Source organism: Berkeleyomyces rouxiae, assembly GCF_048999995.1.
Source record: "Berkeleyomyces rouxiae strain 22BRR77 chromosome Unknown BrBRR77_ptg000001l, whole genome shotgun sequence".
NCBI lineage: Eukaryota > Fungi > Ascomycota > Sordariomycetes > Microascales > Ceratocystidaceae > Berkeleyomyces > Berkeleyomyces rouxiae.
In genome coordinates, this window is record NW_027396491.1 from 117121 (window position 1) to 129318 (window position 12198).

Sequence of the window (12198 nt, forward strand, 5' to 3'; positions counted from 1 at the left end):
TGGGAGGAGAGAGAGAGAGATGGGGAGAAAAGAAAAAGAACTGGATGTTGAAAGAATGCCAGAGAAGTCTGGGAAAACGAAAAAGAAGGCTCTGGCAGTCTTGTATAAAATATCAAGAAGCCCCCTCCTCGCGGTATGTATGCTATGTCCTCTTTGGGGTCAAGAGGAGGCAGGAAAAGTCACTTGTGTTTGGAAGAACCAGAACAAGCCTAGACTTGAACTATGACGTTTTTGCCCAGCAGTTGGAGAAAAAAGGAGAAGCAGAAGCGACCGACCGCTGCTGTGGGAGACAGAGCAGACAGAGCGAGCTGCGGGCGGACAGGTTTTCTGGCGGTAGGGGAATGGGGGACAAGGAAGGATTGGGTGTGGAGGGAGGAAGGGGAGGGCGGGCTGGAAAGAGATGATATCCCGGTCGTGTTTTTTGGTGGTTTGATTTTTTTTTTCTTTTTTTTTGTGATAGTTATCACCAAAAAGCCAATTCCAGGCCAAAGCACAGACGTGATATTGCGCAAAGTAGAGGAAGAAGAAGAAGGAAGAAAAGAAAAGGTAAGAAAAGGAATTCCAGGCATGGAAAATAGACGTGCACTAAGAAAGAGCGTCATCCGTTGGCTGCATGCTAAGCAAGCAATAGCTGGTTACAAAGTTACATGGTTAGTTCAGTGATTAGTTAACTAGTTATTTGTTGATTGTAGTTATGAACTCGGAAATTCTTCCCAGGCGCGGTATCTGTTTTCTCTTCCGCAATATGTCAATGCGGCTCGAACCTCTTTTTTTTTCTTCTTTTCAAGCCCGCATGGACTCGACGCCGAATGCGGTCTCGAGATTGGACGATTTCTCGAGTCCTGCTTTCCTATTTCGCTCGCGACTTCTTCGCCTTCCTTTTTGCAGCTACCTCTAGTCGGATGGCTTGCTTCCTAGTTGAACTAGAAAAGGGAGGAGTGATATGTCCCCTCGATTGATATGGTTCGAGACTTTCTGATCCAAGACAGAAAGTACTCTGAGAACTGTGTAGTTAGTTATTAGAGACAAAAGTTACGCTGAGAGTTGTTTTCTTTTTGTGGGGCCGAAACCAAACACAATGGCAAGATCCCCGAGTCCACTTTGTCGCACTTGCCACCAGCCCCAAGGCACACCGACCTCGAGTCAATAACTACGGCTCTCGGCTTAGTCAGCCCGTACAGTGAGTCCTCAGATCTATATGCCCATACAGTTTTCGACGTGCAACTAGTTCAGACCATAGTTACAGGCTGCGTCTTTGAGCCTTTAGCCTGTCGGTCCCCTTTTCTTAAAAAAAGACTATGGTGAGGCTACCAACCTCCTGGATGGCACTAGCGGAGCGGATTTAGAGATAGCGCTCACAGATGCTTGTAGCCAACTCGTTGCGCATGTTGTAACTACGTCTGTATGCGACTGTGTACATACATATGTGCATGTAGGTTTACAGCCTCAGCGCACTTGTGTACAAGTGCCAGGGTCAGTGCGGGGTAAGGCCTTGTGGAAGCATTTCCACCACAACTCCGACACGAGGACGTGGGCGCTGAGGTAATTAACTTCAAACTCTCATGGCGGAATGCTACTGTCCAAGGGAATGATGTCAGTATCTGTCCTCGTTTCCCAGGGATGGGTTTGCGTCCACAGTAACTAGACACAATGGCAAGCCCCCAAATCACATATCCCACATCCTTATCCTCATCCTCATCCCAACAGCAGGATCTACTGCGACTCTTGCCACTCTATGGTGTGCTCATGTACAACATATGTATGTATGTATGCTTATTTGTACATAAGCCCGGCCGAAATCACATCTCGCAAGTGGCATGTGACTACGCCTACGCTCGGATTGAATCAAACGACACTCTGTTGAAGTGCATACCCAAGTGTCTTTGACGTAGTTGGCTGCATGAATATGTGTCTGCTACAAGCGTACATATTACTTTGCAACTATACATATACACTTGTCTATCTTTGGGACGCCAAGCAGGAATCACAGGCCAAGGTCACAAGGGATGAAGCAAGTAGTTATGCCGTCTGCCGTCTGTCGTATGGCTGTATGTGCTCGTGATACTGCCTCTGACGGCCTGCTGCATAGACAGGTCATTGCTTGCTCCCGCCTTGATCCTTTGGTCTTGTCCTTGGCCTTCAAGTGGCAGGCAGGCTCCTTTGTGATCCGGTTGCCTCGAACCAGTCATTTCTGCATGTGTATGACGCAACCATTGTGCATTAGTTGAAAGCAGTTGGAATTACAAGTCAGGCAGAACACTTGGACACTCAGTAGAAATACCTACAGAATAAGCATGGAGCTGTCAAAACATGAGAAATGCCACTGCGTCACAAAACACTCACTCATCTTTCCCGCGAACAAACACACCAGTTTGCCTGACAAAACCCCAGTTATCCGAGTCTCAAGTCCCTGGAACCCATCAACATCCAACCTTGCCTCCAGATTAACCAACACCAGAGTGCAGGCCTCCCTAGCCCCCTCCTCCTCCCTGTTCTAGCCCCATGTCAATACAAGTCTGGATGTTCTCAAACCCTGGTGCGTCCACATGGAATGAACCCTAATAGTTGCGTTGCTTTTCCTTGCTGGAGCTAGCGATGTCAGTCTCCTAAGTCTGGCCAAGCCTGGCGTGTTTCAAACTAGGACCAGGCGTTGATCATGGCCGTGTTGGTAAAAATGAACAGGATAAAGCCCAGGAGATTGCCCGCCATGTCTGAAAATCCTTGGAATGCTTAATTCTAAAGTATGTCGATAGATGCAGACAAGTGTACGCTGTCGTGGGATGGGGCGACTGAGGCGCTTGTTTCATAGGGCATGATGGATACCAACCGGCGCAAGGACTACGAGGCATGGCCAACGGCAGCATGACGCTGAGCCCCAGAAGAAGAAAGGCTAATAGCTGGGGGACTATGCATTGTGAAGAAAGGGCTGAGTTCCAAACACAGTGCACCGTCCAGTTGATACAAGTCTTCCCCAACCAACAAATACCCTCTCTTCTTTCTTCCCCCCGAAACCGCCATCCGCCTTGCATCGCGAGTCCTGCTCGTCAAATCGAGTTACACGGCCTTCATCTCGATAACTTCATACTTGGGATGGCTGTTCTAATTTTGGCGCGTGTGCCCCACTTACACAAAGGCCCCCTAGGGACGATTTGATTATGCGTCTACCTTACTTTCGCCGCGGTTTCCAATCTAGGGCCTGTGCACCGCCGGCTGGAGATCGTGGCCCGGTGGCTCCAGGGCTTGTGGCTTTGGGCTTGGGGGTTTGGGTCTTGGGCCTCATGCCTTGAGCCCAGGCTAAGAGTCGGGTTTGAGAGCTTTGGGCATGCAATGAATCGTCGTCTTGGCAGCTACAGAGTCGCCATGGTCTAATTATAATCGCAGCGTTGAAGAATCCCACGCGGAATGGCTGGCTGGGGCGTATTTCAAAGCATCGCGGCTTGGTAGCATCAGGCTTGGGACTGTGATAAAAGGCCGCCGTGTCTGCGCCCTCGAGAGCGGCACTTGTTGCTTCTTCTCTTCATCTCCCCTCCAAAGGATTGCCCTTCTTTTCACAGCATTGATTGCATGGCTTTTGCAAATTCTTCATCTTGACAGCCACTCTTTTCTTCATCTTCCTCTTCTTCTTCTGCTCTCTTTACCGACTCAACTTGCATCTTGATCCTGTTCGTTCTGCGTACACTCATTCTTTTTCCTTTGCATCCATTCATCTTGCATTCACTATCCATCTTTTCATCGCCGACATCTGTTTTCGTCTTCCCAACACTCGCCACTTCTTCACCACTCGTTTCAACCAATCTTTGCTCACCATGAAGCTGTCTCTCTTCTCTGCCCCGCTGATTCTTGCTGCCCAGATCGCAGCAGAGACTCTTCCTCTGCGCGTCATCAGCTTCAACATCCGCTACGATGCTGGTGATCGCCAGGACGGAGAAAAGCCCTGGAACCACGGCCTTTGTGGCGTGCAAGCCGACCGTTGCCGCCGCAACCTTCTGGTCAAGCAGCTGAATGGCGCCGCCAGCGGAGTTGCGTCGGGCGGTGCTTCCGTGGTTGGCCTCCAGGAGGTTCTCGAGGACCAGCTGGAAGATATTCTTGGCGACCTCGGCAACTCGTGGAAGCATGTCGGCGTAGGCCGTGACAACGGCAAGGGCAAGGGCGAGTTTGTCCCCATTCTCTACCGCTCTGAGGATCTCGAGGTCGTGCACAGCGAGGTCAAGTGGCTTTCCGAATCCCCCGACAAGCCTTCCACGGCCTGGGGAGCCAAGACCAAGCGCATTGTGACTCTTGCCGTCTTCAAGCACCTCAGAACCGGCCACCAGTTCATCCATGCCAACACCCATCTCGACAACGTCAGCTCCGAGGCTCGCAGCAAGGGCATCAAGGCCGTTGTCGACCATATCAAGGCTCTGCAGGGAACCTACGGACCGCTCGACGTCTCGCTGACCGGCGACTTCAACTCAGCCCCTGGAGGCGACGCCTACCAGGCCCTTGTGGAGATGGGCTTCGTGGCTGACAGCTACAACCTTGCCAGCCCCAGTGCCCACGTCGGCCCTCTTGGAAACACCTTTACTGGCTTCCAGAGCGGTCTGGCTACTAGCCGCATTGACTTTGTCTGGCTTGGTGGCAGTGGCACTCAGGAGCAGCCTTACACCGTCACTCGCTACGAGAACATGGACAACCTTGTTGAGAATGTCTTCATTAGCGACCACAGACTTGTGTCGGTCGATGTTGAGGTTCAGATTTAAATCAGCTGGAGAGGAGAGCCTTTTACACATTTTTTTTTCACTATTTTAAATACTTTCTTTCATTAGATAGCTGGTATATCACATATACACATTGGATGCATGTAGGTACATAGCCGTCTCATTCATGTACATAGCTATACATTTATTTTTACACTTTGACAACTGGACTTGCCGTGACTACAATTGACTGGCCTGTCGTGATTAGATTGATTGATTGATTTTTTATTTGCCTGTCTACTCGCGAGACACTCTCGGCATACGACAGGCGTCGTGACTAGAGATTTTGAGTTGAAACTCTGAGTAATTCCCAGCATACGAAAAAAGAGAGAGTGTTCTCGACGTTTCACAAGGTTCAACACCGAGGTTACACAGAGATAACACCGACGATGAAAAAAAAGGATTTTCTCATCACGAGGATGAGGCGAAGTGATACGATGCGTAATCTGGGAATCGAACCCAGGGCTAATCGAAATCATTACCGGATGGCAACGATTAATGTTACCACTACACCAATTACGCTGTCTTGTGATGTTGTTGATTGGCCATTTAGGAGAGCATATAAAGGTTTGCCCTATGAGCGGGATGTTTTCCGGCAATAGCGGACGACTACATCTCGACAGCTAAGCCCGGACGCTACCGAGATTGCAAAGTCAAAGGGCCGTGGAAAAGCTCCTGAAAAGCAACGGGCCAAGCCATATTGCCAGCGTGTTCTCTACAGGCCCGGAATCCTGGAGTCAAAATGTGTTACTCTAACGCCATGGAATCGTCGAGTCAACGACGTCGAGCACCTACGTTTGTAGAGGCTAAACAACAACATCAGACAATTAAGAATACAAACGATGGAATACATTCATTACAATCAAGTCAACACCAGCGAATTGAAATGTGTGATTTGCGAGGCACGACCACCCGACGATCACCCGACGATCACCATGAACAATGTCAAATATCTAGTCCAAATCAAAGGAGCCAACGAATGAATCGGATATGGTCACTATCACATGCGATTCCAAGTCTGGGAACAAACACAGTTGTCTATTGAAAGCTTTTCTTTCCATTTCCCGATCTGACCGACCCGTAGTCGCGCTCGCCCTTGGGTTCCCCAATCGGTTTCTGTTGTGGTTGTCTGTATCGTGTCTAGAGAGTCTTGATGCTGTAGCGACCGGTTTACGCATAAGTCTTTGATGTTCTCTCTTGTTCTAGCTCTTGCTCGGCTTGTCTGTAGTACTTGGCCGTATCGACACCGTGTTGGTTGTGGTTGACAAAGTTGAACCACGGCATGACGCCCATGAAAAGTGCCGAGTAGCGCGATTGTCTGGCGGCAACACCCTGCATATGGGGCGTCAGCTGGCTTTCGCCATAAAGAGGCTGGCCGGCCTTGACTTTGCCAACCATCTCACGCATGTCCAGCTCGACCTCACGGGCGTTTTCGGTAGCGCCGTAGAACCGGACTGCAGCAAACTCTGGTCAGTAACATTCCGAGTCTAGATCCGCAGCTCCCATTTCCGAGCCAGGGGACAGAAACTCACGAGCAGAGCGCTGGTAAAAGTACAGGAATCCGCCCGTCACGCCAACCGCACTGGCCAGGCGCAGGGCCGGGGCAAAGCCGCCCTTTCCGACATGCGACGGCGCAAACTTCTCCATGAAGAGCAGCGCGCCGGGGCCAAAGGCAGCGGCAAGAAGTCCGTGGACGTAGTCTGACGGGCGCGCATAGCCAATCACGCGCTTGAAATGCCTGGTATGAATAGAGCATGAGCATACGACCTTACAGGGGGTAGCGACAGAGTTACAGCCATCAAGCCGAGCCTCGGGATGCTGGATATCGGTCGGCAGAGAGGAAGGGGAGTGGTGGTCCATACGGGTCACTGTCAATGAGCTATTTACAGATGGTTAGCCATTGGGTCGCCAGAGAGACGGAATAGCGGCTGGGAAGCCGAGGCGGTCCAGCTGCTAGGCACACAGAGCCAGAGCTGCCCCAGACGCCGGGACGGCCCAAGCCGAGAGCACTGTACATACGGGGTAGTCGGTCTCGTAGACCTTGGTGGGAAAGTAGGTCGGGGCGGCCATGATCAGTCCAGGCCAGCAATTGCTGATCAGCGGCGCGTAGAAAAGTAGCTGGGGCGGTTAAAGCGGGCGGGGAGGTTGTTCTCAGACTGAACAACAACGGCGAACTGCTGTGACGTCTCTCGCACGGGATCGTGAGTTGTAGGCTCACTCCGATTCGTCCACGCAGCTTTCGATTCCTGAACCTGGGGTGCTCGAGCTAGCACCTTGCGGCCTTGATAATAAGGCAAGCGAGGCGGGAAAAAGAAAGACGCCACATTGCCCCGCTTATTTCAGCTCTGCCACAACGCCACTCCTCCCTGCACATCCACGTGCCTATGTATCCCTTTTGGGACACGCGAGCCAGACGCGTCGGGCGTGAAGGTTGTTGACATCACGACCTGCCTCGACCAATTGACGAGCCGCCATCACCAAAACCACACCTGCCACCCCCGCAACATGACCTCCTCCCCGAATCGCATGTCCAGCTTGGACGACTACGGCTTCAACGAGACCTTTGACATTGGCCAAGATGCTGCACCGCCGCCCTCCAACGACATTGTGGGCATCGACGACGAGATTGAAGTGACCAAGAAAACGCGCGCGCCCGCGGTGAAACTAGATGAAGCCAAGTAAGGTTTCTACCTGCGGTAGCTTAAGCAAACAAAAAGAACAACCACCACAAAAACCACCCCCATTGCTAACCAACCAAAACAGACTACTCTCGCAAAACGGCATACCGAAACTCAGACGCCGAGCGAAAAAGCTGCGTTTCCGCGGCAAAGGCCACGAATGGGCCGACGCCTCCAGCCTGCTCAGCATGTATCGTCTGTGGCTTGACGATCTGCACCCCAAGGCGCGCTTCGTCGACGCCATGGCCATGGTGAACAAGGTCGGCCGCAAGCAGACCATGATCAAGCAGCGCAACACATGGCTGGAGGAGCCCGACAAGAGCCAGTCGATCTTCGACACGGTCGAGGAGATCATTGGGTTTGAGGGCTCGACAGATGCTGCTGCACCGCCTGCGCCCGCCGCACCGAGCGTCCCGTCGCATGGTCGGCGGGAGACGTCGCCGCCGGACGACGACTTGTACAATGCTTCTCCCAAACGGCCACAACCACACGAGACAACGAGAACGGCTGTAGCCGCCGCCGACGATGTGCCCGACTTTGACGACGACTTGGAGGCAATGATGGCCGAGGCCGAAAGCTTCGATGCCCTTGCCACTGCTCAAAAGCCCGGGCCTTCACTTCCTTCTCAAGAGCCAGACTACAGCGTCGAGGACGAATTAATGGCCGAAATGCCATTTGAGGATTAGTTGATACATTGCATTGCACATTGCGTAGAACCAGGAAAGCTAGATCAATCAATAATGGGGACATATATCCACAGCACCATGTATTAGTATCACAGCACAGTATGTGGGTTCTTAATTAATACAAGAATCTTCACATGCCAGAGTACGAGTTGCCAAGGTTTTCTTTTTCAAGTCATTGTCATCGTTTCATTGCTATGCCATTACGCTCTATGCGTTCTGACACGAGATTTCTAATAGGGTGAATAAAGTAATATGAGTCCGTCAACCATCTCCATGGTGGTCGCGGTAAAAAAAAAAGGGGGATTTTCCTCTCCAGTCCGTTAACAAATGGACTGGCGTGAAGCAAAAAAAACAAAAAACAAAAAACAAAACAAGACGCCTTTTCATAGCCCTCCTCCGCCGTCTTCCCAGTGTAACCCAAAGACCTAAGAACGGATGAAAAGAAATAATAGAAAAGAAGAGAGTAAAAGGTGTAGGTCAAAAATAACAACGAAGAAGCGAAGTGTGAAGTGTCAAGTTGACTCTCAAAAACAAAAGCAACTGCAACCTTCCAGAAATCCTCTTTCAAAATCGCCAGAAAGCAGAAAGCCAGCCTCTGATTCCCATGACGGAATTGGACAATGTGATTGTGGGACCCCGACATTACAATAGAGCATTGCCAGTGGTAGTCACCGCGGCCCCCGAGTTTTCAGATACGGCCAACGGCTGAGGCTGAGGCACGACAGAAGACAAATCAAGAGTGTTATTCTGGTCTACCGCGCGCTTCATCTGCTCGTCCCCTAGTTTCAAAACCCACAACAACGTCAACAACGCCTCCCTCGACGGGATAGGCGCACCATCGAACCAAGTACCGAGACGGAAGTCGAGATATTCGCGCTGGACATGAGAAAGCATCTGGCATTTGAGAAAGGACTCGTCAAGTGTTACTTCAGAGGCCAACCGCAATACCTCCATCGTCGCATCCTGAAGTGGACGCGCCAGACTGGGGCTGCAGGTTAAAATCGCCTGAAGGGTTTTGACTTTCACATTCCGAAATGCAGAACGCGATCTCTGTGTCCGCTGCGAGTGCAGACCCATGTGCAGTTGATTCGGTGGCGCAACCTTGATCGAGGAAGACGAAGTCGTTGATGTTATAGATGTCGGTGTAGAGGGACGAGTCACCAGCCAGACTATGGCAGTCAATATCGATGGTGTCGGGAGAAGAGGGGAACCCGTTTTCAAGGACATAGAGATCTGCATCAATGGATTCTTGCAGACTGAAAGCAGCGCCGAAGACGCTGTCAACAGGCTCGTTAGATGCGCCGTTGGGCATACTAGAGCCGATGGTTGTGAGGCTGTTCTCGACGGCGACAGGCCGGCCAACTGACACTGCAGGTCGCACAACATCTCAGCAGGACGTTGTGTCATGTTGGCGGGCTTGAAGCTCATCACAGGGACAGCCATCACAGACTCAACCGGCTCAGACTTGATCTTGTCGGAGTGGGTGTTCTTGGGCTTTGAGGTAATGGCTTTGTTGGAATCAACCATGGGACAGAGTTGAGGGGAAAGCGATGCGGGATCAACAGTAGAGGCTGACATGCCGGTGTTGTCCTTGGTAGAAGCTGCGTTATTTAATTCAGAGGAAGTTGAAAGTAGCTGGTCTAGAGGTTGCTGGTGTTGTTGCTGAGACATGAAGAGGTCTGAGGTCATGGCGGCAGTGTTGCCGGCTAGAAGTGCATCAAGTGCAGGCGAAGAAATCGGAGAGTCACTAGATTTCCGAGCCTTGTTGAGCTCTTCGATCAAGATCATGTTGGCGCGCTCAACCAGGCTGATTCGCGTCTCGAGTTCCTTGTTGCGACGCTCCAAGGCCTCGACTTCCAGACGCTTGCGCTCACGTGAAGATTGGGCTGCGCGGCGATTGCGGAGAACGCGCTCGACTCTGCGCTGCTCTTTTTCATCGGCGGTCTTTGCACGTTTTCTATCGTGGCATGTTAGTAAAAAGAAAATAGAAATGCATGGTGGTTGCACTATTGAGAGTTGCGTGGTTGTTTACCTTGGCGGCAGGTTGGTCTTGGGCTCGGGCAGGACCTGTCCCCAAGATTTCCGCTTCTTCACAGGCTTCTTGTCTGCTCCAGGCGCGTCATCGCTGCCACCCGTAGACGAGGCAGCAACGGCAGAGGCAATATCGCCAGCAGAGAGACTAGCGGCCAGGGCAGCTAAAACAACATCTTCTGGCGGACGCTCGTCGCTCTCAGAGTCAGATTCTGGTGAGCATTCGTCCATAGGGTCTGAAAACTCATGATCAGGGGTGGGAAGCTCGTTGGACGAAGGATCGAAAAGCGGAGAATAAGGCTGGCCCGGCAAAGAGACCACAGACTCAGTCGGCGAGTTTTCAAACTTGACCGCAGGAGTGCTCATGATGGAGGATGTTGGGCCACAAAGTCAGGAGAGGTTTGAAGTTTGTGGGAAAATTAGAGAGATGAGATGGCGGCGACCAGTGGTGATGAAGGTAAAGTGTTTGATGGTTGATTGGTGGGTTCGCTATTGGGTGTGTCACGAGAACCGACGTGATGGCTGATGTGGTTGGTTTTGTTGCTGAGTCAGCACGATGATGGATTTGGGTTAGTCAACTAGGATTTGTTGACAAAGACGACCAGCGAATGGATGGATTACTAGAGGATAGGAGTGAAAGGAAAAGGACAATGAAAGAAAGAAAAGAAAGAAGGGGCAAACGAGCCGGAAAGCTGACCACTAGGAAGAACACTTGACTTGAGGATGATCAGAGCGTGATGAAGTGCCACGATTTTGGGGGGACAAGACCATCCTTAAGTAATGAGGACACGTTTGCACTCTGGGAGCGGCAATTCCAAAGACGAGGTGGCGCGGCGGAGTGGAGTGGATACCTGAGGCCCCAAGAGGTACATGCGACTGTGCTACCTGGGCCCTATATTGGCAAAGTACCTCGTGTTTCTGTCCAGGGGGGCAAACGGGAGGGGTGTGGCTAGCGATGCCGTGGCCCCCTGAAAGCTGGAAGGCTTGTACATATGTATGTATGTATGTATGTATGTATGTATGTACATACATACTGGCAACTACTGTACGGTGCGGTGGGCCTTGATACTAATGCAAAGGAGCACAATACATACAGCAACTTCCTACTTCCTGATTCCTGCTTCCTGTGCACTCCCCGCTTTCACCCCTTTATTCTGTGCTTAATATGGAAATACCAAGGTGGGAAGGGAAGGAAGCGGTCACGAAGGCGGCAGCATTGCCATTGGCCGAGCGAGAAACTGACCAATCCGCTTGGGCAGGCGACGGGGGCTCAGAATGTGATGGAAGAGTAGAAGTGTTTCAGAGGGCGATGTTTCTTGCCATCTGGGGATGTAGGGGGCAAGAGGGGGAGGGAGAGAGAGAGAGGGGCAGGAGGAGATGGTGAAGGAAAGAGCGTGGTTGAGTGTTTGTAGCTACCTGTGGCTGTATAACTAACCTCAAGCAACCCTCAAGTCGTTTAACCACTGTGGTACTCCTCTGCTGCAGCCATTGTTGTACCTTTAAGTGGATGTAGCAGGCCGATATGCCACCGCTCTTTTTCCTCTGCTGCGACTTGTTCTTCTGTTCACAAAAGTTGCAGATGCATATGCACATGCACCCCGATGTACATTCGGATACAACTCCAGCTAACTACAGCTAGTTGCAACTACCAAAGCAGACCGTCGCACACGTATGGCTCCTTGCTATATGGCCCGCCCGATAAGCCCCACCTCCACCACGCTTCAGTCATTCGTGGACTGTGGGCTGTGGAACAGTGCGTGCCCTAGCTCGAGGGGCTGTCCGATGGGTGGCAAGAGCCATCGGTCGAGGTGGCAGTACGTACAGGTACCAGTGCAAGCCCCAAGTTTCATAGGCCCCTCATGTATCGGTACATGTGTGTGGAGTTGGCCGCGCCCCACATGTGGCTCAAGGGATATCACGACTGAGCTGTGCTACAGGCCAACCCGAACTGACTGCGATGACTACGGCCTCTTTGCCATGTCAGTCTCCCTGAGCCACTCGCAATCTCTGGCTCCCACCGACAACCACCACATAATCCGATGATGCTCTGCTAGACGCTGACAACGA

The 12198-nt window shown here is 51.6% G+C and overlaps 4 protein-coding genes across 4 annotated transcripts; 2 read left to right on the forward strand and 2 right to left on the reverse strand.

Moving 5' to 3' along the window:
• Positions 1-3806: 3806 nt before the first annotated feature.
• On the forward strand, positions 3807-4739 carry BROUX77_000040 (uncharacterized protein; the record flags this gene model as incomplete). The annotated part of the gene is made up of 1 exon (XM_073748711.1): positions 3807-4739. One exon carries the CDS (start codon positions 3807-3809, stop codon positions 4737-4739), a length of 933 nt encoding a protein of 310 aa, XP_073608277.1.
• A 1167-nt stretch (positions 4740-5906) lies between these two features.
• On the reverse strand, positions 5907-6806 carry BROUX77_000041 (uncharacterized protein; the record flags this gene model as incomplete). Its single annotated transcript, XM_073748822.1, has 4 exons — positions 5907-6190; positions 6269-6474; positions 6599-6615; positions 6756-6806. 4 exons carry the CDS (start codon positions 6804-6806, stop codon positions 5907-5909), a joined length of 558 nt encoding a protein of 185 aa, XP_073608278.1.
• A 435-nt stretch (positions 6807-7241) lies between these two features.
• Positions 7242-8100, forward strand: BROUX77_000042 (uncharacterized protein; the record flags this gene model as incomplete). The annotated part of the gene is made up of 2 exons (XM_073748933.1): positions 7242-7414; positions 7500-8100. The coding sequence occupies 2 exons, from the start codon at positions 7242-7244 to the stop codon at positions 8098-8100; spliced, it is 774 nt and encodes a 257-aa protein (XP_073608279.1).
• A 642-nt stretch (positions 8101-8742) lies between these two features.
• On the reverse strand, positions 8743-10497 carry BROUX77_000043 (uncharacterized protein; the record flags this gene model as incomplete). The annotated part of the gene is made up of 2 exons (XM_073749044.1): positions 8743-10057; positions 10133-10497. The coding sequence occupies 2 exons, from the start codon at positions 10495-10497 to the stop codon at positions 8743-8745; spliced, it is 1680 nt and encodes a 559-aa protein (XP_073608280.1).
• Between the last annotated feature and the right edge of the window lie 1701 nt (positions 10498-12198).